At 42.3% G+C, this 23,540-nt stretch overlaps 1 protein-coding gene across 1 annotated transcript; it reads left to right on the forward strand.

The window, feature by feature from the left end:
* Positions 1-15,803: 15,803 nt before the first annotated feature.
* LOC115951573 lies at positions 15,804-17,732 on the forward strand. The gene is made up of 2 exons (XM_031068751.1): positions 15,804-16,426; positions 16,505-17,732. The coding sequence occupies exons 1-2, from the start codon at positions 15,804-15,806 to the stop codon at positions 17,730-17,732; spliced, it is 1,851 nt and encodes a 616-aa protein (XP_030924611.1).
* The last annotated feature ends 5,808 nt before the right edge of the window (positions 17,733-23,540 follow it).

Genomic DNA, 23,540 nt, shown 5'->3' on the forward strand with positions numbered 1-23,540 from the left:
TAAATAGAACCTTAGTTATGTTTGGCTCCTCGGACCACATGCTTTGGGTAAATTAATACTTCCATTTACATCTGCTAAGTATCAAACAAAACCTTAGTCATGCTTGGCTTTTCGAACCACATACCTTAGGTAAATTAATATTTTAAGTTATTTTGCTAAGTATTAAACAGAACCTTGATCATGTCTGACTCCTTGGACCATATACCTTGGGTAAATTGATATTTTAAACTATTTTTCTAAGTGTTAAACAGAACCTTAGCTATGCCTGGCTCCTCGGACCAAATGTTTTGGGTAAATTAATACTTCCTGATATTTATCTAAGTGTTAAACAGAGTCATAACTATGCCTGGATCCTTGGACCACATGCTTTGGGTAAATTAATACTTCCTATTATTTTCCTAAGTATCAAACAGAACCTTGGTCATGCCTGACTCCTCGGCCCACATACCTTGGGTAAATTGATATTTTAAGCTATTTTTCTAAGTGTTAAACAGAACCTTAGTTATATTTGGCTCATTGGACCACATGCTTTAGGTAAATTAATACTTCCATTTACATTTGTTAAGTATCAAACAAAACTTTGGTCATGCTTGGCTCTTCGGACCACATACCTTAGGTAAATTGATATTTTAAGTTATTTTGCTAAGTATCAAACAGAATCTTAGTCATGTCTGGCTCCTCGAACCACATACCTTAGGTAAGTTGATATCTTAAGTTATTTGTCTAAGTATTAAATAAAACCTTTGTTATGCTTGGTTCCTCGGACCACATACATTGGACAAGTTCATACTTTTTGTTATTTATCTAAGTATCAAGTAGAACCGGGCATGCTAAGTGGCAAAAATCTTTGTTATAATAACATGATCAAATGAACACTCATGAGCATCACTTAAACCATTTGAAAGTATGTCCATGATTTTGTTTGTAAATTGATTATCATCCCCAGTTCCTTAGACTTACTGATAAATGGAAAACTAGGTGAAGCCTGATATGAATAGATGCTCTGCAATTATGTACATTTTTTAGATTAAGGTTACACTTTGTTGGGATTATAGACTTAGCAGGTTTAACTTGTTCTGTTGTTAATCATGTGGGGTGCAATAACTGTGCTATCACTTATGCAGATAGCTAAATGGAGTTGTATCTCATTTCCATGTTAGTTAAGAGTTAAATGAAATGGAAGCTATGCTATAAGATCCATATAAATAACATAAGTATGAAACAAAAATTTATAACTGTCCTAAAACTGATCACAAAAGGGAAACTGATTACAAGTCTCAGAAATAGAAATAATAGTTTTTTTTTTAATATATATATATATATATATATATATATAATATAAAAGGGAAGCAAAGAAGACAAGACAACTCAGGGTTTCATTTTTATCACAAGCTTGTCTTTTGGGGTCTTACCAGGCTGAGTGATAGTTGCCGTGGAGGATGCTAGACCCTTACCCTTGAGGTCCTCCTTGGTAGGTATTGGGAGAGTTGCTAGAATAATCTCCATATTGTGAGGGGTCTCCTTTTCCTTTGATGGGTCCTTAGGATCAGTTAGGGTTAAGATAACATCATAGGCCACTTCCTTGGTCACCTCGATTGGCTTCTCAGCACCCTCAAGAACCTCTGCCTCCTTGGATGAGCTTTGGATTGAAGGGGGAGCTTTGGCTGGGCTCTCCTTCCCGGCATTTGCCTTCTTGGAGGTAGTGTCAGCCTTAGGGCCCGAGGAGCTTGAAGCTTAAATGGCTGGAGGGTAGTACATACTTTCTGCTTTCCTAAGGATAGATGAGGCCTCAACCCCAGCTTGGTTGAGGGTCTCATTCCACACTTGGAGGCAGTAGTACCTACATACCTCCAAGACCTTAGCCTTAAGGGCTTCTTCAGTCTCTGCCACTCCTACTTCATATCCATCTTGCTCCGCTTGGTCCTTAACCTCTTTAACCTTTTCCAGTTTCTTTGACAGAATATTTACTTGATCTCTAGTGGCGGCAAGATCGGCCTCGGTTTGCCGAAGTTGTTTGCGCTAAGTCTCCGCTTGTTTCTCTGCCCCATCCAAGGCTGCCTCGGCACTTCTTTTGTCCCTTTCAACCTCGGTTAGCTTAGTGGTTAGCTTTTGGGACTTTTTGTCTGCCACCCTTAGGGACTCCACGGCAGCTATGCGTCTTGCTTCTTCGTCCTTCATCATCCTATGAGAGGATTTTACTATCTTCTCAGCTCTGTAAGCAGCCTGGATAGCCTTTAAAAAAAAGAAAAATCAGCAAAGTGTAAGTACAAGTATAAAAGAGATTGTTGCTAGGATAATGGGAAAGAGAAGGTAGTAGGTGGACTTACTAGAGCGAGGTCTCTCTTTAAACTAAGGAAGACTTCATGCTTCCTCATTGACCGCCACTCAACCATGTCTTCAGGTAGGAGTAAAGCCTGCTCTACAGCATCGGCCACATAGCCAGATTTGCCTTGCTGGAAGCTTCTTATAGAAGCATCGACAGGTAAAGGTGCCTTATCCAAGACCATGGTGGAGGTCCAGGCAGGGGTCCCAACTTGGGAATTACCCCTCCTACCCGCTAAGGTCTGTGTCACCTTGGCCGGCTTGGATTCCTTCTAAGGCTTAGTCTTCTTGGCCAAAGGGCCTTTCCCTCCTTTTGCCGCATCTTGGCTTTTCTGATCCCTTTTCCTTTTATGATCAGCAAGATCAGCCTAAAGAGGTTAAGTGGGCAGAGGAGGGGGAAGCTTAGCTTGAATGGCCTTCTCGGGCACTTTATCCCCAGCTTGAGACTCCATAACTACTAGAAGACCCGCCCTAGGCTTGTGTTGTATTCCCATGTCTTCTGGTAGAAGGGAGTCTCCTTAGGCCTAGCTTGCTTGCGCGGGAGGAGGGTGGCCAAGGTAACCAGATGGGGTTTCAGGAGATAAAAGTTGGTTAAAGACTTCAAAGTCGTCTTTAGAGTTAGAAACTTCCACGATCCCTTCTTCTTCCTTAGTTGAAGACTGGGATAAGGTTGCCTCCTTCTTGATAACACGTTGGGATGTTAAAGCTATCTTTGGGATGCCTTCCAGAATGGGGTCGACAGTGAGGAAACCTGGGACAACAACACTTATCTGGTGCAGGCGCAGATCTTTTGCTTTGATTACACACTTCAATGCTTGTAAGCTTTTAGAGATGGGGGTGTAGCTGAGGATTAGGTGTGCCGCTTTGAGCTGATAGTTACTATGGATGAACACCTTAGCCTTCAGTATCTTGTCTTGTCTCAGCTAGTTGACAAGACTGAAGTTAGGTATAGCAGCATTCTCATCTGCTAAATCATTAGGAAAAACAAAAAACATCATCAACAAAAAATAGAGCAAGTCAAAGGAAAACTCATATACAAATACAAACAAAAGAAAAGGGGAAGGGGATGACTTTGAAATAATCAACCTAGACCTAAAGCCCCACCTGGTGTCCCCTCTCTCGTCGAGCAGGGGAGGCCATCATGCCACTCCCTTGAAACAATCAAGAAGTCTTTATTTAGGCCTTTATTGGAATTAGGAAGACATTGGATGAGCCTAATCTCAGGGTACCTAGACTTTAGGTAATAAGACATTGGATGAGCCTAATCTCAAGGTACCTAGACTTTAGGTAATACCCCTACCCTTTTAGGTGGTGGAGGTTGTAAATCTAGTTAACATCATGGTGGGTAAGTCCTAAGCCCATTTTCTCATTAAGGGCGTTTATACTCTCTAAAATCCTAAATAAGTTTGGGGCACATTGGGTGGGAGCTAATCTATGAGCCTTAAGGTAATCTCTAGTGGCGATGCCCATAGGGATTCTTATCCCTTCCTCTATAAAGGCAATCATCGGGATTACCACCTCTCCCTCTTGCCTTTTCTTGTGCCATTCCCCTTCCTTACAATACCTAATTGACACTCCTGGTGGAATCCTATATTGAGCTCTAAAGTTATTTATATTCTCTGCAGAGTTTACCAGTAAGCAAATCTACCCTTATTTAGAGAAGGGCTGGAGGTGCTAAGATAGTAAAGGAGAAATTAAGAAGGCCGAGGAGGAATACACATGGAGAAAAGAAAAGTAGATGGAAAAATAAATGGAAAGGTTTGTAAAGACTTATGCAAAGAAGAAAGGTATCCTTGGATAGGCTTTTGAAATTTGTGAAGGCACGAGTAGATTGAATAAGTGCGCAAGTTTAATGTGTGAGTGCTAAAGTAAGGTGAATGAAGTGTTTGGGGTAGTATTTATATCAAAGAAAGAGTGACAAGCGGGAAAATTTCGGCCCAAGTTCCAACAAAATCCTCAGCCATTGGATCCGCATCGCATCGTAGAACATGGGGAACATGGAGTTGCAAGAATTTAATGAAGGTGCGTCTTGGATGCTGAAGCGTCAGGATCGTGCGTTGGGCAGTTAAAAAGATACCTGCATAGATAAGGATGAGGTGTGACAAGGTACGAGGTCACTGTAGTGACATCGAAATTCTCCTTTCTTCCTGAGGAGCCAAAGAGGAGAATTTCAAGGGACTATTGTAGGGGTGTTAGGCCCAACAATATATATCTATGTATATATTGGGTCGGGGACCCAATCCGAGGACATGAAGTAGTTTGAGGAGGGGTGAATATTATTAGGGAAGTTTGTGTTAGTAAGTAAAGAGGTTAGTTTTGATCATAAGGATCCGTAAGGGTGGTCCAAAGACGAATGCCTCCTCGGCTGATCAAAGCCGTGGTTCGAAGGGGTGGTCTACTACCTAAGGCAACATTCCAGGAGGTTCTTATGAGAGACCGCGCTCCTGGCTCGTTTTTTATGATGTTGGGCCAAACCTATGTGAATAGGTGGAGTCGTGTTATTATCTCTCAAAATGGAGGTTCGACTAATTATATTTTCTCCTTTAAATTAAGGGTTTTACAATGGAGTCGCCACTTATTTAATTATTAAAGAAAACCAAAATTGAAAAATTCCTCATTTTATTAATTTTCAATTGAATTTTCATTGATCATAGGAAAATTACATGGCTTTGGTCCTAAATACAATCTAAGATAAAGTACATAACTTTGTTTCCTAGTTACAATTTAGAAATTGAAAATTACAAGGATAAACATTGGTCTATCAACCCTTGATCTAAGTTCGAAGGTTATGTTACAAGGTGGGAAGGTATTAGGCACCCATCTTGCCCAATGAAACCGGTCTTCTAAACTATGGTGCCCAACATTCATATCACATCATCTAATATGTTTCAATTAATTTGCATGTTGAATTTAAAGTGTGTGCATGTGATAAACCCTAATTCAATTTATTAAGTATTTCATTTGAATTGAAAAATAAATTTTAGTGAATGTGTGTAGATTGTGATATCCTAGATTCAATAGTTTGAAAGAATTATGAAGCAAACATGTTTTTCATATTTTTATGTGTATTTAAGATTAAAACTAGTGTTATGCATGAATATGTGATGAACAACTAAGAACATGTGAAGAACACATAAGAACATTCAAACATACTCAAGAGAACTTAAATAGTTACTATCATGCTTTAATCCTAAATTCTTATCATGGAAACACAAAAAACAAGTTAGGGAAATAAATTATATCTTCATGCAAGATCCATATGGTGGAAGATGAGACTCTTGATAGAGATCCTAAGGGTGAAGGAAAAGAAGAGTGAGGAGAAGAAGAGTGAGTCTCACTCAATACCTTGAATCTCAAGAAGACCAAAATATGACAAGACTACTCAATTTCACTAGAACTTAAGGAAAGGGAAGAGAGAAGGTTTTTGTGTGTCTTGGAATGGAGGAGGGTTTATATAGTAGTAGTTGAGGAAATATGAATGAAAGGTCATTTAATGAGGGTTGATAAAGAATCATGAACCTAGACCTCATTTTAGCCTTTGGGAAAATCTGATGCATTAAATGTAGAGATTGGTGGGAGTGAGGAGCAAGCAAAATTCGGTTTTCTCGTAATTACTGTAACAGCCATTAGAGCCAACTTCAAAAAATAATATCTTACTTAATTCTGATCGTAATTGTCTTGTTCTTGTGCTCAAATTGAAGCTCCGGATGTATAGTTTCTGGAAAAATTAACCTCATTCACAAATTCAAAATATTCTGAGAGATATCAACGAAATGGTGAACAGAGGTCATTTGTTAGAAAACAATTTCAACACAATTAACATTAATAGGTTCCAAATTTACCCTAATTAAAAGATAATTGCACAAATTACTCATTAAATAATTAATGTTTAACTATCTAATTAATTAGGTGTATGCAACCTTACCATAAAATGTAGTCCTAACCAATCAAATTATGACACATCATTAATCCCAAATTGATTACAATTATAACCAATTGGAATCAATTGTTCATAGTCACATATAGTCAGACTCAATTTGTGATAGTGCATCTTGGCCATTAAAACTTGATTTGATGATAACTTTCAATCTGATGGTTCGATTAGGGTTATGACCAGTTGATTTGATCATTACAACATCAAGATCATTTTTGTGAAATAAGATTAAGGATCTAGTGACTAGAATCAAGATGCATATTTCCAAGGTGAAATTACTCTTTTACCCTCCATGTGAGGTTAAATACGGGTTGTAAAATGGGATGTCAACAATTCTATTGATACAGATAAGCATCACAGAAGCATAGGATAGAGGGAAGTCCTAAAATATCTAAAGAGAAAGTTGCTATTATTGTATTGAATGCTCTGCACCTAACCAACTAGCTGCATTTATGTGGAGGTAATACCTGAACAGTAATTTTTAAATTTACAGCTACTACCAAGGACTTCAGGAAGGTGCTGATGGAATAAGGATTAACACCAGCAATCTACCCTACACGTGAAGGGTAGGGATGAAAGAAGGAAGGTAGTATAAAATAGAAAGAAGACCCTGAAGGAAAGGGATCTGAGAATTAGGAGAGAATTACTATAGCAATAAGAACTGTACTTGTAACAAATTTCAAAAATTATATACAAGAACTGATCTCTTCGAACTGTGCCGATGACAATTTTCATTAGATACAACCAGTCTATTTTTATTTTAGTGTCATTTGAACCCACTATAATCATTACCTAACTCATTAAAACCTAGTTTTCCAACCCACTCTTTACAAATTCATTGTATGAGGCTCTTTGGGCTTAGATCCTTTGCATTTTTGGGCCTAGGACTCAAGTTGTATCCTTACAACAACAACAACAACAACAACAACAATAATAATAATAATATAAGAAAAATAAATCAATGATGGTAATTTTTTTTAAAGTTTATTAATTTTGATTCTATGGTTTTACTTTTATTACCTAATAACTCATTAAGCACAAAAATTTAAGAAAATTAAATTAAACTCCTCGATTTTTGTAATGTGGTAAATAGTTGTGCCAAAATTAAGAAAATTCAATGGGATACATGACATAAAATTAAACTCCAATTTGAGTTTTAATTGAATTTTCTCTCAGTTTTGAATTTATATATATATTTCATGGAATGTTATGGGACAGCATGATAATGACAAAACGCTCTAGATTAGGAATTGGAAGTTCAATATTCTTTGCTTACATGGAATGATGGAACAAAAATTTATTCAATAATAGGAGGAGTGATGCAGAATTTGTAGGAATGCCAGTACCTGGATTTAGGGGTGGGGGGGTTTAGTGATGTAAGATAGATCATAGATGGACAATAGATAAAGTGGAGGAAGCAATAAAACTTTTTCTGTCTCGTGTAAATTTAAAAAAAAAAATGTGGGAGAACACTTTGAATGGGCATTAATTGAGGTGTATGAGCCTAATTTTGATGGAGATAGAAGTTTTTGTGGGAGGATTTAACTAAGCCAAGAAGTTGTTGGAATGTGCCTTGGTGTGCAGTAGCAGTGGCGGGGACGATAGCCCGGGGGGTAGGGGGCTGATTTCAATAGGCTAAGGTTTCCGTCAAAATGCCTTGGTTCAATTAATAGCCCAATTTACGAGTTGGGTTATTAGGCCACTAATTTAACCAATGAGTCACTAGTTTAACCAATGGGTTACTAGTTGAACCGCATAATTATATAAAAATTAAAAATTGGTTATGGGAGGAGTTTTTTTTTTTTTTTTTGATCAGCTTCAATCTAAGTTATGGGAGGAGTTAACTTGGCTAAGAAGTTGTTGGAATATGTCTTGGTGTGTGGGAGGTGATTTCAATGTGGAAAGGTTTCCATTAGAGTGCCTTGGTACAAAGTATTTTACTTTTATTATACATTAGTTCTCATATTTTATTTCATACTAGCTTGTAACCCCAAGTATATGCATGGATACACTTAAAGATATACATTAAGATGCATAATATAATTCCTATATATATAATTTAAATACTATTGATAGTCATTTTTATATTTTGTTAACTCTTAAAAAAAAATTTGTAATGATATTATCAAGTATAAAATGTAAATTATCCATGTTATTTTTTTTAATTATTGTAAAGCACTTTTTTTTTTTTTTACGATCAATTTATTCTAGACTCTTTGATTTTTGTACTTAATAACTCACTTGGATGAATATTTATGATGTGGTCTCACATTTTAATATAAAATTAAGAAATAAAACTTTTTAAGAATAAATAATTTATCTTAAATAATTTAGGACACATGGCGTAAAATTGAAACTTTAATTTAGAATTTTAATTTGAGTTTTTCACAGCTTTACCTATTATTATAGGTATATAGATATCTTAGATTGATAGATTTACCATTGAAAGGAGTTACTTTGACTTTGTATAACTCTAGAGAGGATGTTTCAAGATCTAGGCTTGATAGATTTTCTTGTCACCAAAATGATGTAATAAAGGTTATGATTGATGTAATTTCAACAAGATAACAAGAAGTGTTTGAATTATGTTTTGTAATTAATGAGATATTAGTTTGTAAGAGTAAGATCCATGTGGTAAAATTTGTAGTTTTCCACTTTTCCTAGCATCACTCAAAATAGTAATGCTACAAATAATTTTTTGGGATAATTACACATAACCCACATGTGGTTTGGGCGAAAATCACTTTACCTACCCGTGGTTTGAAAAGTATCACTTAACCCACCTGAGGTCTGTTTCCGTCACTCTCCGTAACCCACCTCGGTCTCTGCCGTTACAAAAACACATTTTAACCCCAAAACAGAACATAACACGAATCAAAACCCCCAAAACTCAAACACTTTTCGAGAGAGACACCCAAGGTGCAATCAGGCTTGTTCTTCGCGGTTTGGAGCGTGTGGAGAGGGAGAAAGCACTTGTTTTGCATCATTGAACCTGGGCAAGGTATGTGTGATGTTTTTTCATCTGCATTTGGGTTCTTGATGTCATTTTTTTATGGTGACCCACCCACATAGTTAGGTTTTGCTGTTCATCTGCACAGTAAAATTTTTTTTGTATGTTAAATTAGCATTTTGCTATTTAGGTGTAGAATCGCTTAGGATATGCATTTTGCTATTGTTGTTTCTATAATGCATATACCTGAAGGAATCAAGTTTATTTATCAATGATTGCACTTGTTTGTGAAGTGTGGGTAGTGTGGTCCCTATGAATTTGTTGGAAGTCTGGTTTTGCATGTGCTTTATGTGGTCCTTTGTCCGTGTGTTGTTGTCAATTTGTTGGCTTGTTGTCTCTTTTGGCTTCTTCTCACTTTCTGCATGTCAGTGTGTGTAAACAAAATACTTATTTTAATTGCAGATGGATGATGTCACATTTGACCTTGAAATTCATGTTGGGGGATGTTTTGTGGATGAGCCAACCATACAATATGTGGGTGGGTCTGTACGTTTACTGACAGAGATTGACCCTGACAAGTTCAGTTACTTTGAAATTCGGGATTTATGCCATCTAGTTGGTGCTCCTAAGGAACACAGTAGATATAAGTATTTAATTCCTGATGGTAATCTACAGCATGATTTAAGAGACATAGAAACAGATACAGATGTCGTAAACATGACTAACCTTCATAAGGCATGGTATGCTGAAAAAATCATAATCTATACTGACATAGATGTGGAGCCATTGGCAGTTGAGTATCCTGATGTAGGGGGAGTGGCAGATGGTGGCGTAGGTGGTGATGCAAGGGGAGTGGCAGGGGGAGTGGCAGGTGGTGTAGGTGGTGATGCAGGGGGAGTGGCAGATGGTGTAGGTGATTATGCAGGTGGTGATGTAAGTGGTGATGCAGCAAGGGTTGAAATAGAATTGGATAGTGATGATGATGAAGATGATGAGAATGATGATGAGAGTGATGATGAAGAAGATATTGAGGATGTTGACATTGATGCAAGAGATGAAGAACAGAATGTTGAAGGAGATGATGATGATGATGATGATGATTAGCTAAATGAAGGCCTAGAGGGGGATGGCTTTGGTGATGATGTATTTGCTGCTCAAAACTCAGCTCCACAAGGTTCTGCTCCCAATACAAACCCAGAATCAAGCAATGCACCCCACACAGCCCCAGAATCAAGCAATGCACCCCACACAGACCCTGAGTGGGCTGAGCCAGCCCTTGAGGATGACCTGGTAAGCATGGATGGGTCTGATGATGAGCAGGTACCTGAGCAAGTAGAGTTTAATGCTAAGAGTGACATGAGAAATGTTGTACTGAAGAAGGAGATGAAGTTCCCTAATGCAAAGGTGTTTAGAGCTGCTTTGAGGGAGTATGCAATCAAAAAACCTATTGACATCAAATTCAAGCTTAATGAGAAGACCAAGATATCAGTTCACTGCAAGAATGGGTGTGGGTGGAGATGTTATGCATCTCAAATAAGTGGAGAGCTAACATTTCAAATTAAGACCTTGACTGATGACTGTACTTGTCCCAAGTCTTTCAAAAACACCCAAGCAACATCAGCTTATGTTGCTAAGAGGTTCATTGAGGATTTTAGCAAAAATCCAAATTGGGAGGTGAATGGTGTACACAACCATGTGATGCAAAATTTATCTGTTGACCTAAGTGTAAACCAAGTGTATAGGTCAAAGAGAAAGGCAAAGGATTTGATAAATGGAGATGAGCAACTGCAATATGGTGTCCTTAGGGACTATGCACAAATGATAACCACTGTAGACAAGGGGAGTAGGGTTATATTGCAGACAGAAATGGCTGAGGAGACTTCCCAGCCAAAATTTAAGAGGATGTATGTTAGGTTCAATGCTTAGAAGGTAGGATTTTTAGGTGGATGCAGGCCATTTATAGGTTTAGATGGTTGTCACATAAAGCACAGATTTGGTGGGCAAATCTTATCTGCCACTGCCAAGGATGCAAATGACAACATTTTTCCAGTAGCCATGGCTGTTGTGGAACAAGAAACCAGGGAGTCTTGGATATGGTTTTTGGAAATTTTTGCTGATGATATAGGGAGGCCAGAGGAGCTTCAGTTGGTCTTCATTTCTGATAGGCAAAAGGTATGCAAGTTTTGTATTGTTCAGTTACACTTGAATAGTTGACTTTGTTTGCTGAACTAACTTGTTTTGTTTGTTTGTTTGCTTGCTTATTTACAGGGGCTTATACCTGCAATAGAGACACTATTCCTTACCATGGAGCATAGATACTGTGTGAAACACATCTACAACAATTTCAAAGTTGATCACAAGGGATTGGAGCTGAAGGATACATTGTGGAGGTGTGCTGCTGCCACAACAGTAAGGGAGTTTGAGAGATGCATGCAGTACATAAGGGATTTGGATGAAAAGGCATATGAGTATCTTGCAAACATTGCACCTGCACAGTGGACAAGGTCACACTTCACTCCTAGGGCCTTAACAGATTGTTTGGTAAATAATTTGAGTGAGTCTTTTAATGCAATGATATTGAAGTCTAGGGACAAGCCTATCTTGGCAATGTTGGAGTGGATTAGGGTTAGACTTATGACTAGACTTTACACAAAAAGGGAAGGGATACAGAAGTATGCTGGAAAGTTGTGTCCAAGCATACAAGATAGGTTGGAGAAATTGAAGGTTGAAAGTAAGGCATTTAGTGCTACCCCAGCTGGTAGTTTCCTTTATGAGGTAGGCAGTCAGTATGAGAGGCATGTAGTTGATTTGGTGAAGAAGACATGTAGCTGTAGGTCTTGGGATTTAAATGGCATTCCTTGCAAACATGCCATAACAGCCATTTATACAAACATTGAGACACCAGAAGACTATACCCACCCATGCTACTTCAAAGAAACTTACATGGAGATATACAAGGAGGTACTTCCTCCCATGCCTGGCCAGTCAGAATGGGTTGAGACTGGACAGCCTGCTCCCCTGACACCTCACATATACAAACCACCAGGCAGACCACCCAAGCAAAGAAAGAGGGCTTCTGATGAGCCTAGGAACCCTTACAAAGCAAGTAGACAGAACAGACCTGTAAGATGTGGGAAATGCAAAAAGGAAGGGCATAACTCAAGAGGGTGCAAGGCTGGCATCACTGGGGAGACACCATGGCAGAGGAGACAGAGACTTCAAAGAGAAAAAGCTGTAAGTAAATGGCAAAAAACACTGTATTGAATAGACACTGTATTGAACTTACAGACCTACAAAAAAATAAAAAAACTGGGTTTTTAAACTTACAATACACACTGTATTGAAACTGGGTTTTGTTGCAGGCAAGGGAAGGGGTGCCTGCACCTAGATCTGCACCTCAGCCACCATCCCAGCAGCCTACCCAGACCTACAACATGATGTCTGCCACTCAGCCTTCATCCTCACAGCAAGGAAATCAACCTAGGCCATCTCACAAGAGAGCAGGATGGTTCTCTTCCTCACAAACAGAGTTTCACACACCTAGGGAGACCTGGGATACCTTACCAAGTTCTTCACAGGTAACTTAGTCCTGGATGGTTGTGTAGCTTGGGATATTTTTTAACAAGTGGATCTATTTTTTATTTTGTAGCCTTCACATGCAAGTGGGAGCACTGGTGGTGTGAGGACTAGAGGACAGCTTGCTGCACAAAGGCCACCAAAAATGAATCCAGTGGGTGGAAAGAGGAAAGAGTAAAGGCAAGAAATGAATGAAGTTAGTGGGTACGCATGCCAGCATTGGGAGTAAAGCTAGTGGGAACATGTGGGCCTTTTTGGTTTTTTTTTTTTTGTGAAGACCACTGTTGGCCTTTTGTAATTATCAATTAGTGTAAAAAATAGTCACTGCTGGCCTTGGAATGTGCTTTTTTGTAATTACTAATTAGTGTAAAAAACAATCACTGCTGGCCTTGGAATGTGCTTTTTTGTAATTAAGGTACAATACACTCCAGGTTGTTATATGGAAGTTGTGATATTACAGTTTGTATGGAACAATATTTGTCCAAACTAGATTATATGGAAGTTTATTTATTACTACTACAAATTGTGTCCAAGTATATTATTTTTATTGTGGAATGGTATGCACAACCAAATTATATGAAAGTTTATTTATTGCTACTACAAATTGTGTCCAAGTATATTTTTCTAATAGAGTGTATGGGAAGTGTTTATTGTGGAATGGTTGTTATGGTATGCACAGCCAAATTATATGGAAGTTTATTTATTGCTACTACAAATTATGTCCAAGTATATTTTTCTAATACAGTGTATGAAAGTTTTTATGGTGGAATAGTTGTTATGGTATGCACAGCCAAATTGATAATTGACCATTACTTCTTCCATTGAATGGTTGTTAGGATATGCACAAAATACTCAAGAATTGACCAATTCTTCATTCATTGACACATCAAAACATTACATCAGTAGGCTAGTGCTATTACAATGCAAATTCATTAACACCATTGCCATAACTATCTCTACTAACCAATTAACTACTTCAGGGGCAACAATCTAGGTCTCTTCACTCCAGAGAACTCAATTGAGCCAAAACACAACAACATAACAATAACAAAAAAGATCCATGACAAAATGCATGCAGACTTCCACATTCTTTACTTCTCTTCAGCAAGAATGGTTTTTTCCTTAGCTTTTGAACAGACAGCTCGAGCCTTTCTCTCCCTCTCCTTGGCTTTGGCTTCCTCTTCAAGAGCCTTTTCTGCCATTTGCCTAGCTTCTTCTGCCGTTTCCAGAGCTGTCCTTTCCCTCTCATTTGCAAGTTGGAGAGCAGTCTGAAGCCTAGACATCTTCTCTAGAGCCAAAGGTGCAGCTTCATTCCCACGAGGACAGGTTGGGTTATCAATCCAAACAAAGAAAGGACACTTAGGACCAACCTTATAACGGCTACAACCCAAGAACCTCCTCCCAAAATTGTGCAAACTCAAACTTGTTCTCAAAACACAAGTCTGCTCATTGCACATATGTCCACATGAACCCGAGAAATTACCACTTGATGAAGACATCTCAACATAACACGATTCCTGGATTTAACTTTCACACAGTAAGTTCACACTTGAACAAAATCTGAAACCCTAAATCAGGAACAGACCCAAATGCAGATGAAAAAACATCACACATACCTTGCCCAGGTTCGATGATGCAAACAAGTGCTTTCTCCCTCTCCACACGCTCCAAACCGCGAAGAACAAGCCTGATTGCACCTTGGGTGTCTCTCTCGAAAAGTGTTTGAGTTTTGGGGGTTTTGATTCGCGTTATGTTCTGTTTTGGGGTTAAAATGTGTTTTTGTAACGGCAGAGACCGAGGTGGGTTACGGAGAGTGACGGAAACAGACCTCAGGTGGGTTAAGTGATACTTTTCAAACCACGGGTAGGCAAAGTGATTTTCGCCCAAACCACAGGTGGGTTATGTGTAATTATCCCTATTTTTTTTTTTTTTGGGTTGAGAAACAACAAAACAATTTTCATAAAATATGAGTTAGAAGATTTTAATTGGTTCTTATTCTACTACTAAATACTTTATTACAGTATTTATCATTAACAACTTATCTTATGAGGCATTGTAAAAAGATAAAACCTAGATAGAATACCTTAGGTATAGTATAATAAATTTTCCAATTGAATTAAAACTGTAGGGGCGGTTTTTGGGTCCCAGGTCCAGCAAGTAAGTGGTTCTGGCCCAAAAGTCCCCAGACAATGAATTTGTAGAGAGTGGGTTACAGAGCTAGGACTAGACAAAGTGAACGTCAGTTAGATGTACGCCATGCAATACGTTGAATGTGAGAATATTCCATTTACGTTTAAGGAAGATATGCACGCTCTGTATAGACTATAGAGTTCTTTAACCTTTCTCTCTCTCTTTTTTCTTAATTCTCCGATCCCCTCTTCTTGGGGATTTTCTTCTCTTATATAGCCTTCTTGAATTGATAAGGACTTTACACTTGTTAGCCATCTGAACCTTCACTTGAGTGCCTTTAACCTTTCTCTCTCTCTTTTTTCTTAATTCTCCGATCCCCTCTTCTTGGGGATTTTCTTCTCTTATATAGCCTTCTTGAATTGATAAGGACTTTACACTTGTTAGCCATCTGAACCTTCACTTGAGTGCCTGTTCCATCGGACATCTCCCTTATCCTTCTGTGAGTTGCACTAGCCAATGTAAGACTGTTCGCCTGTCTTCTCCACATTAATGCGGCTGAAAAGGTAGCTTCTTTACATTTAATGCGGCAGCTGTGGTTGCCTCCTGGACGCCTAACATTATCCTCTTGTTCGGGATGGTTCCTCACTGTGTGTAGGGTGTATGTTGGACTCCCATCTGGAATGTCCGAGGAGGCACTCCTCCTCGGACGCCACCTTAAATAAGTCCGGCCCAACAGGATTAGGCTGGAAATCTTCTGGCCCCGTATTCCCTTCTTGTCATGGCTGGACTCCGCGCAGGGCCCAAAGCCCACTATTGGTTTGTAAATTTCACCCCTACAATTGGCGCCGTCTGTGGGGAGAACTGGTGTCTCGACAAGTGAAACAGTAAGAGATGGAAGGATCAGGTCCGCGCCAAACCGGACGTGCAGAATCTCAACGACAGGACAACTTTTTGAATCTCGAACGAGGGAAGGACCAAGATAATCAACGAGAGGGCAGTGTGAACACCTCTCACACGAGTAGGAGCCGCTCAAAAGGGAAAGATCATGCATCCCATAAGCAGAACGAGCGAAAGGCTCTACAGCAAGAGATTTATGATTTAAAGAAGAAGCTGCGTCGAGCGCAGCGAAAACGTCCTGCACCTGGCTTGGACACTAGCAGTGATAAAGACAGCGAATACAGGCGAAGGTCAAGAACCCCTCCGAGCGAGACTTTTTCCTATGAGGAAGAGCGGCCTCGCAAACGTGGCCACAAAAGCCCGTCTTACCAAGGCCTGGCCAATGATGCCATGAGCAAGGCCCTAGATCGCATCTCCCAGTCGCCATTCACGTGTAGAATAGAGAGGGCAGTGCTTTCTCGGCGGTTCAATCAACCGACGTTTGCCATATACAATGGTCGATCTGACCTAGTGGAACATGTAAGCCAATTCAACCAGAGGATGGCCGTCCACTCCAGGGATGAGGCGCTAATGTGTAAGGTGTTTCCATCCAGCTTGGGACCCATGGCGATAAGATGGTTTGATGCCCTTCAACCGAATTCCATAGATTCCTTTAAACAGCTAACGCAGGCTTTTGGTTCCCGCTTCATCACCAGCACTAGAGTCCCTCGGCCCCTCGATTCCCTCTTATCCTTGTCCATGTGGGAAGGAGAAACGCTGAAGGCCTACTCGGACAGATACTGGGAAATGTACAACGAGATAGAAGGAAATTACGATGACGTCGCCATTAGTACATTCAAAAGGGGCCTGCCGACAGAGCATGGCTTAAGAAAGTCCCTCACTGGGAAGCCAGTCACCAGCATGCGCCAACTCATGGACAGAATAGACAAGTACAAAAGGGTTGAGGAGGACCAGCAGAGGGGGAAGGGTAAAGCGAAGGTTGTCCCTCAAGAGAGGAGGGACTTCAGGTCGGACCGCTTTAACAGCAGTAACAGGCCGAGAAGAGACTACGTGGAACAGCCCGGACCTACTGGGGCTCAGGCAGTCCACGCTGTGTTCCGAGAACCATTGCACAAGATCTTGGAGAAGGTGAAGTGCGAACCCTTCTTTCAGTGGCCGAACAGGATGGCAGGCGACCCCTCAAGACGCAATCAGAATCTGTACTGCGCGTACCATCAGGAGCCCGGTCACATCACCGACGATTGCAGGAATCTGAAGAACCATTTGGATCGGCTTGTCCGAGAAGGAAAGTTGAGGCATCTATTGCACCGCCCTGAACAGTTGAATGTCGAAACCAGACAAGGCATATTGAGGCCACCCATTGGCACAATCAATGTCATTCTTGCCGCACCTGGGAGGACCGGTTCTAGCCATTTCAGAGTAATGTCAGTGGGCAGGTTCCCGACTGAGCCAGACGAAAGGGAATCCAAGAGAGCCAAAGTGAGTGCCACGCCATTGATCGGGTTCACGGAGGAAGACAAGCAAGGAACCCTTCAACCCCACGACGATGCCCTAGTCGTTACGCTCAGAATAGGAGGTTATGACATGAAAAAGGTGTTAGTTGATCAGGGCAGCGCCGTGGAGGTAATGTACCCCGATTTGTATAAGGGGTTGAACTTGAAGCCAGAAGACCTGTTGCCATACGATTCCCCTCTGGTTAGTTTTGAAGGAAAGATCGTCATCCTAAAAGGCATGATTAGGCTGCCTGTGCAAACAGACTCGGACGTGGTAGAGGTGAACTTCATTGTCGTAGATGCATACTTCCCCTACACAGCTATTGTGGCCCGACCGTGGCTTCATGCACTGGGGGCTGTGTCATCAACCTTGCACCAAAAAGTGAAGTATCCGTCAGGAGGTCAAGGTAAAGAAATAATAGGGAATTAGGGAATGGCTAGGCAATGCATGGTGTCGGCAATCTCACGACGATCAAATAGGGAACCTTCCACTTCAGTCGAAAGCGGCTTACAGCAATCAATGACCCCGATCCAAACTGCGGGTAGTGGAGGACCGGACATGGAGGTGAACTGTGACGAGCTGGAGAAAATACTTGTCGGATTAGACCCTGAGAAGTTTTTTCAGATCGGCTCGGAATTACTAGCACAGGAGAAGTCAGCGCTAGTTGATTTTCTTCGACGGAATGAGGACGTATTCGCCTGGGATCCCTATGAAGCCCCTGGGGTTGACTCAGATCTCATATGCCATCACCTTAATGTTAACCTGGCCATAACACCAAAGAAGCAACCTCCTCGACGGCCGTCAAAAGAACATGTAGACGCTGTGAGAGAAGAGGTCGCAAAATTGAAGAAAGTTAGGGCTATCAAGGAAGTGTTCTACCCCGAATGGTTAGCAAACACAGTCGTGGTAAAGAAGAAGAGCGAAAAATGGTGGGTCTACGTAGACTTCACGGACTTAAACAAGACCTGCCCGAAGGATCCTTTCCCAATGCCGCGGATAGACCGATTGGTAGATGCGACTGTCGGACACCCCCGAATGAGTTTTTTGGATACTTTCCAAGGCTACCATCAGATATCCCTGGCTGCCGAAGACCAAGAAAAAACCGCTTTTGTCACCCCAGTTGGCAACTATCATTATAAGGTGATGCCCTTTGGCCTGAAGAATGCCGGGTCGACCTATCAGAGGATGATGACTAGGATGTTTGAACAGCAGATGGGTAAAACTGTTGAAGTGTATATAGATGACATGGTAGTAAAGAGCAAATTGGCGGCCGACCACATCAGAGACCTCGGTGAAGTGTTTCGAATTCTGAGAAAGTACAAGCTACGACTGAACGCATCCAAATGTTCATTTGGGGTGGGATCAGGAAAGTTCTTGGGCTATATGGTGACCCACCGAGGAATTGAAGTTAACCTTGACCAAATAAGAGCCACTCATAGCTTGCAGCCTCCTCGGAATCCCAAAAAGGTCCAGAAGCTTACCGGCATGATAGCTGCTTTAAACCGTTTCATCTCCTGCTCAGCGGACAGATGCAGGCCTTTTTTCCTCCTATTGCACAAGTGGAAGGGTTTCGAGTGGACTGAAGAGTGTGCTTTAGCTTTCCAACAGCTCAAGGAATACCTCGCCCGACCACCGATCATGTCCAGTCCCGATGCCGACGAGGTGTTGTTCGCATACATCGTAGTAGCCTCTCATGCGGTGAGCTTAGTGCTAATCCGAGAAGACAACGACATGCAGCAACCCATGTATTACGTAAGCCAATCGCTACAGGAGGCAGAGGCCCGGTATCTCCCCCTCGAAAAAGCTATATTGGCCGTCGTACAAGCCACGCGGAAGCTCCCCTACTATTTTCAGGCACATACAGTAGTTGTGCTAACTCAACTTCCACTGAAATCAGTCCTCCACAGCGCCGACTACGCAGGCAGAATAGCTAAGTGGGGAACAATCCTGGGCGCCTTCGACATCAGATACATGCCTCGCACCGCCATAAAAGGTCAGGTCCTCGCCAATCTAGTAGTTGAATTTGCAGAGCCCACCCTAGAAGGGATGGAAATGTCGGGGTCACCAAGTGCTGATGGGAAACTGGTCAGCACGGTCTCTCAGCATGAGCACAATAGATGGAGAGCACACATCGATGGTGCAGCAAACCAAAGGGGCTCAAGGGTGGGGCTCGTTCTAGTCTCTCCCAAAGGGATAATCATAGAAAAGTCGTTGAGGCTCGGATTCTCGGCCACGAATAATGAAGCCGAGTATGAGGCACTGTTGGAGGGGATGTCGATGATCAGGAAATTGGGTGGAAAATGCGCAAGCATATTCTCAGATTCGAGACTCATTGTAGGACAAGTAAATGGGGAATTGGAGGCGAAGGATGAAAGAATGCAAGGGTACCTTGCTCGGGTTAAACACATGCAGACCCATTTCGATGACTTCCGTTTAACACATATACCCAGGAGTGGGAACACCCATGCTGATTCTCTCGCAACACTGGCCACCTCCTCGACTTAGCCCCTTCCGCGGGTTATTTTGGTTGAAGATTTCTGCCGCCCAACAACAGAGGAGGCCAACGGTATTCGGGTACACAACGTCGGGGCAGGACCTAGCTGAATGGACCCTCTGGTGCTGTTCTTAAAGCACGACACCTTACCGGACGATAAGGTTGAGGCTGACAAAATCAGAAGGAAAGCTTCTCGATTCTGGCTGTCCGAGGACTCCAAACTTTACAGACGCTCGTTCTCGGGGCCATACTTGCTGTGTGTGCACCCAGGGGCTACGGAACTCATCTTGAAGGAGTTACATGAAGGGATTTGTGGAAGCCATACGGGGGGCAGGTCCCTCTCCCACAGGGCCATGACGCTGGGTTACTGGTGGCCGAGCATGCATAAAGAAGCTCTGGAATATGTGAAGAAGTGCGACCGATGCCAAAGGTTCGCCCCGAACATACATCAGCCGGGCGGAGAACTTAACCCGTTATCCAGCCCTTGGCCATTCGCATAATGGGGCCTAGATATACTAGGGCCTTTCCCCAAAGCGGCTGGGAACAAGAAATTTCTTCTCGTAGGCACCGATTACTTCACAAAGTGGGTCGAAACTGAGGCGTTGGCAAACATCAGGAACGTCGATGTCAAGAAATTTGTCTGGAAAAATATTATCACTAGGTTCGGGACCCCGCACACTTTGATCTCGGACAACGGCCTCCAATTTGACAGCAAAGCCTTTAGAGAATACTGCAATGAGCTGGAAATTATCAACCGATACTCCACACCGACCTACCCACAGGGTAATGGACAGGCGGAAGCCATCAATAAAAACCATAGTAAATGGACTGAAGAAGAGGTTGGACGACGCGAAAGGGAGGTGGGTTGAAGAGTTAGACCACGTCTAGTGGACATACCGCACCACGCCTCACAGGTCCACGGGAGAAACCCCCTTTTCATTAACCTACGGAGCCAAGGCTGTCATCCCACTGGAGATCAACTTCCTAACCCAGAGGACTACTGCCTTCAACCCCATTGCTAATAACAGCCTTCTGGAAAAAAGCCTGGATCTCCTCGAAGAAAAAAGGGAAAATGCGATGGTTCACCTAGCTTATTATTAGCAAAAGCTGAAACAGGGCTACGACGCCAAGGTGAAGTCAAGGCCCTTGACGCCTGGGGATCTAGTGCTGAGGAAAGTCCTGGGCACCGCGAGGAACCCTGCATGGGGAAAGCTTGGACCAAACTGGGAGGGCCTATACCGTATCACTTCCGTAGCCGGCATTGGGGCATACTTTTTAGAAGACTTGGACAAACATGTAGTACTACGTCCATGGAATGTAAATAACCTGAAAAGGTACTGTTATTAATGAAAGACACCATACTTGACGCCGTGTTACTGCACAGCTATTTGGGATAAGTGTTAAACAGAACCCAAGTCCTGCATGGCTCCTCGGACCACAGACTTGGGGGAAATTAACCACGAAGCGATTTTCAATAAGTGTTAAACAGAACCCAAGTCCTGCATGACTCCTCGGACCACAGACTTGGGGGAAATTAACCACGAAGCGATTTTTAATAAGTGTTAAACAGAACCCAAGTCCTGCATGGCTTCTCAGACCACAAACTTGGGGGAAATTAACCTCGCAACAATTCTCACTAAGTGTTAAATAGAACCCAAGTCTTGCATGGCTCCTCGGACCACAGACTTGGGGGAAATTAACCACGAAGCGATTTTCAATAAGTGTTAAACAGAACCCAAGTCCTGCATGGCTCCTCGGACCACAGACTTGGGGGAAATTAACCTCGCAACAATTCTCACTAAGTGTTAAACAGAATCCAAGTCCTGCATGGCTCCTCGGACCACAGACTTGGGGGAAATTAACCTCGCAACGATTTCAATAAGTGTTAAACAGAACCCAAGTCCTGCATGGCTCCTCGGACCACAGACTTGGGGGAAATTAACCTCGCAACAATTCTCACTAAGTGTTAAACAGAACCCAAGTCCTGCATGGCTCCTCGGACCACAGACTTGGGGGAAATTAACCACGAAGCGATTTTCAATAAGTGTTAAACAGAACCCAAGTCCTGCATGGCTCCTTGGACCACAGACTCAACGTTAAACAGAACTCCTGGGGGAAATTAATCTCGTAACAATTCAACTAAGTGTGTTAAACAGAACCCAAGTCCTGCATGGCTCCTCGGACCACAGACTTGGGGGAAATTAACTCCCCAACAACTCTCACTAAGCGCTAAACAGAACCCAAGTCCTGCCTGGCTCCTCCAAATGCAAACTTGGGGGGAAATTAGCCTCGCAGCAATTCTGTCTAAATTATTGACTATCATTCTTTATACATTCATTCATTCACGCTTGGTTCTCAGCAGTTAAGGGCAAAATAAACATCCATTTATGATAAAAACAGAAGAGAAAGTAAAACAACAAGAAGAAAAGGAAACGACACCTTTCATTAAAATCCCCAAAAGTGATCCATTTACAACCATTAAACAGATCAAAATATAAAAAAAGGTCTAAACAAGTAAGATCCTATACTACTTTCATAAATCTGATCCCTGAGCAGGCCCAGGCTGGTCGTCTGCTGGCTGTGGCCTTGGAACAGTCTCTTTGGCCTGTGCAACAACCTCCCTGATTGAAAGACTGTCCTCGGGCACCTTGTCCTTCACGGCCGGCTGCGCATCCTCAGCTGTAGGCATAGTGGACTCCGAGGCTAAAGCCTTCATTGGGAGAGGCTCTTCAGTCGCGACCTCGTCAGGGATCTCACGAACGTCCTCAGGAAAAAAGATGTTCTCAGTTTTCCTAAGATTGGAATCCGCTAGGACTGCCGCCCGGTCCAAGGCCACACCCCAAGACAGGGTGATGTATTCCCTGCATACAGTAGCCACCTCCTCGGCCAGCCTGACCTCAGTGTCCTTGACCCCGTGATCATAAGAGGCTGACACCGCTTTCTCGGCCGCCTCCCTGGCCAGACGGGCCTCCCCCTTGACCTTCGCAAGCTCGGACTTGAGATTTGAAACTGCCTGCTTCTCTGTCGCGAGATTTTCCTCGGATTGACGGAGCTGTAGGCGCAGATCCTCAGCCTGCTTAGTAGCATTTTTAAGGCCGGCTTTCGCGCTCGCATGGTTCTTCTTTGCCTCCTTCAGTTCATGGCTCAGACCATCATTTTCCTTCTTGAGGTCGCCTGCAGTCCTCTCAGCAGCACAGTGGGACTGAGCCTCGTTATGGAGGTCCTCACGTGCCTTCTTGGCCCATTCCTCAACAACGAAGATTTGCTGAGTGACCTGCGCCGAAAAAGCAAAGGCTTAATTAAAGAGAATGATGCATAAATAGATATGTAACAAGAGAAAGAGGTAGGAGAAGTTCTCACTTACCATGGCCATGTCCCTCTTCAGTGACATGAAGAGCTCGGGTTGCCGAGTATCCCGTAGCCCATTCATGTCGCGAGGCAAAAGAAGAGGCTGCTGTAGGGCCTCGGCCAAGAATGACGCCTTCCGACGTTGGGACTCCCAAAGGGTTGCATCCCAAGAAATTGGAGTGCCATCCAGTTCGAGCCGCGGCGACCATATTCGCTGCTCCCTCCGAATAGCCGCCTCGTCTCGGCTATCAGTGGACTTGGTCCTCTTCTCTTTGGGCTCCTTGGTCTCTTTGCCCTTCTTCTGGGGTTTGGATTTTTTTTGGCCAACCTCACCCTCCTCCAACTCCTCCACAGACCTTTTCCGCCGTAAATTGGGCATAGGCTGCAGTACCGCA

Source organism: Quercus lobata, chromosome 7 (genome assembly GCF_001633185.2).
Source record: "Quercus lobata isolate SW786 chromosome 7, ValleyOak3.0 Primary Assembly, whole genome shotgun sequence".
Lineage (NCBI taxonomy): Eukaryota > Viridiplantae > Streptophyta > Magnoliopsida > Fagales > Fagaceae > Quercus > Quercus lobata.

What these genes read in the sequence shown, in the direction of transcription:
- LOC115951573 (XM_031068751.1), top strand. Translation starts at nt 15,804, where the DNA reads ATGGAAGGATCAGGTCCGCGCCAAACCGGACGTGCAGAATCTCAACGA. An exon ending in GGACCCATGGCGATAAGATG is followed by an intron (nt 16,427 to 16,504) that starts GTTTGATGCCCT and finishes CTTCATCACCAG; the next exon opens with CACTAGAGTCCCTCGGCCCC.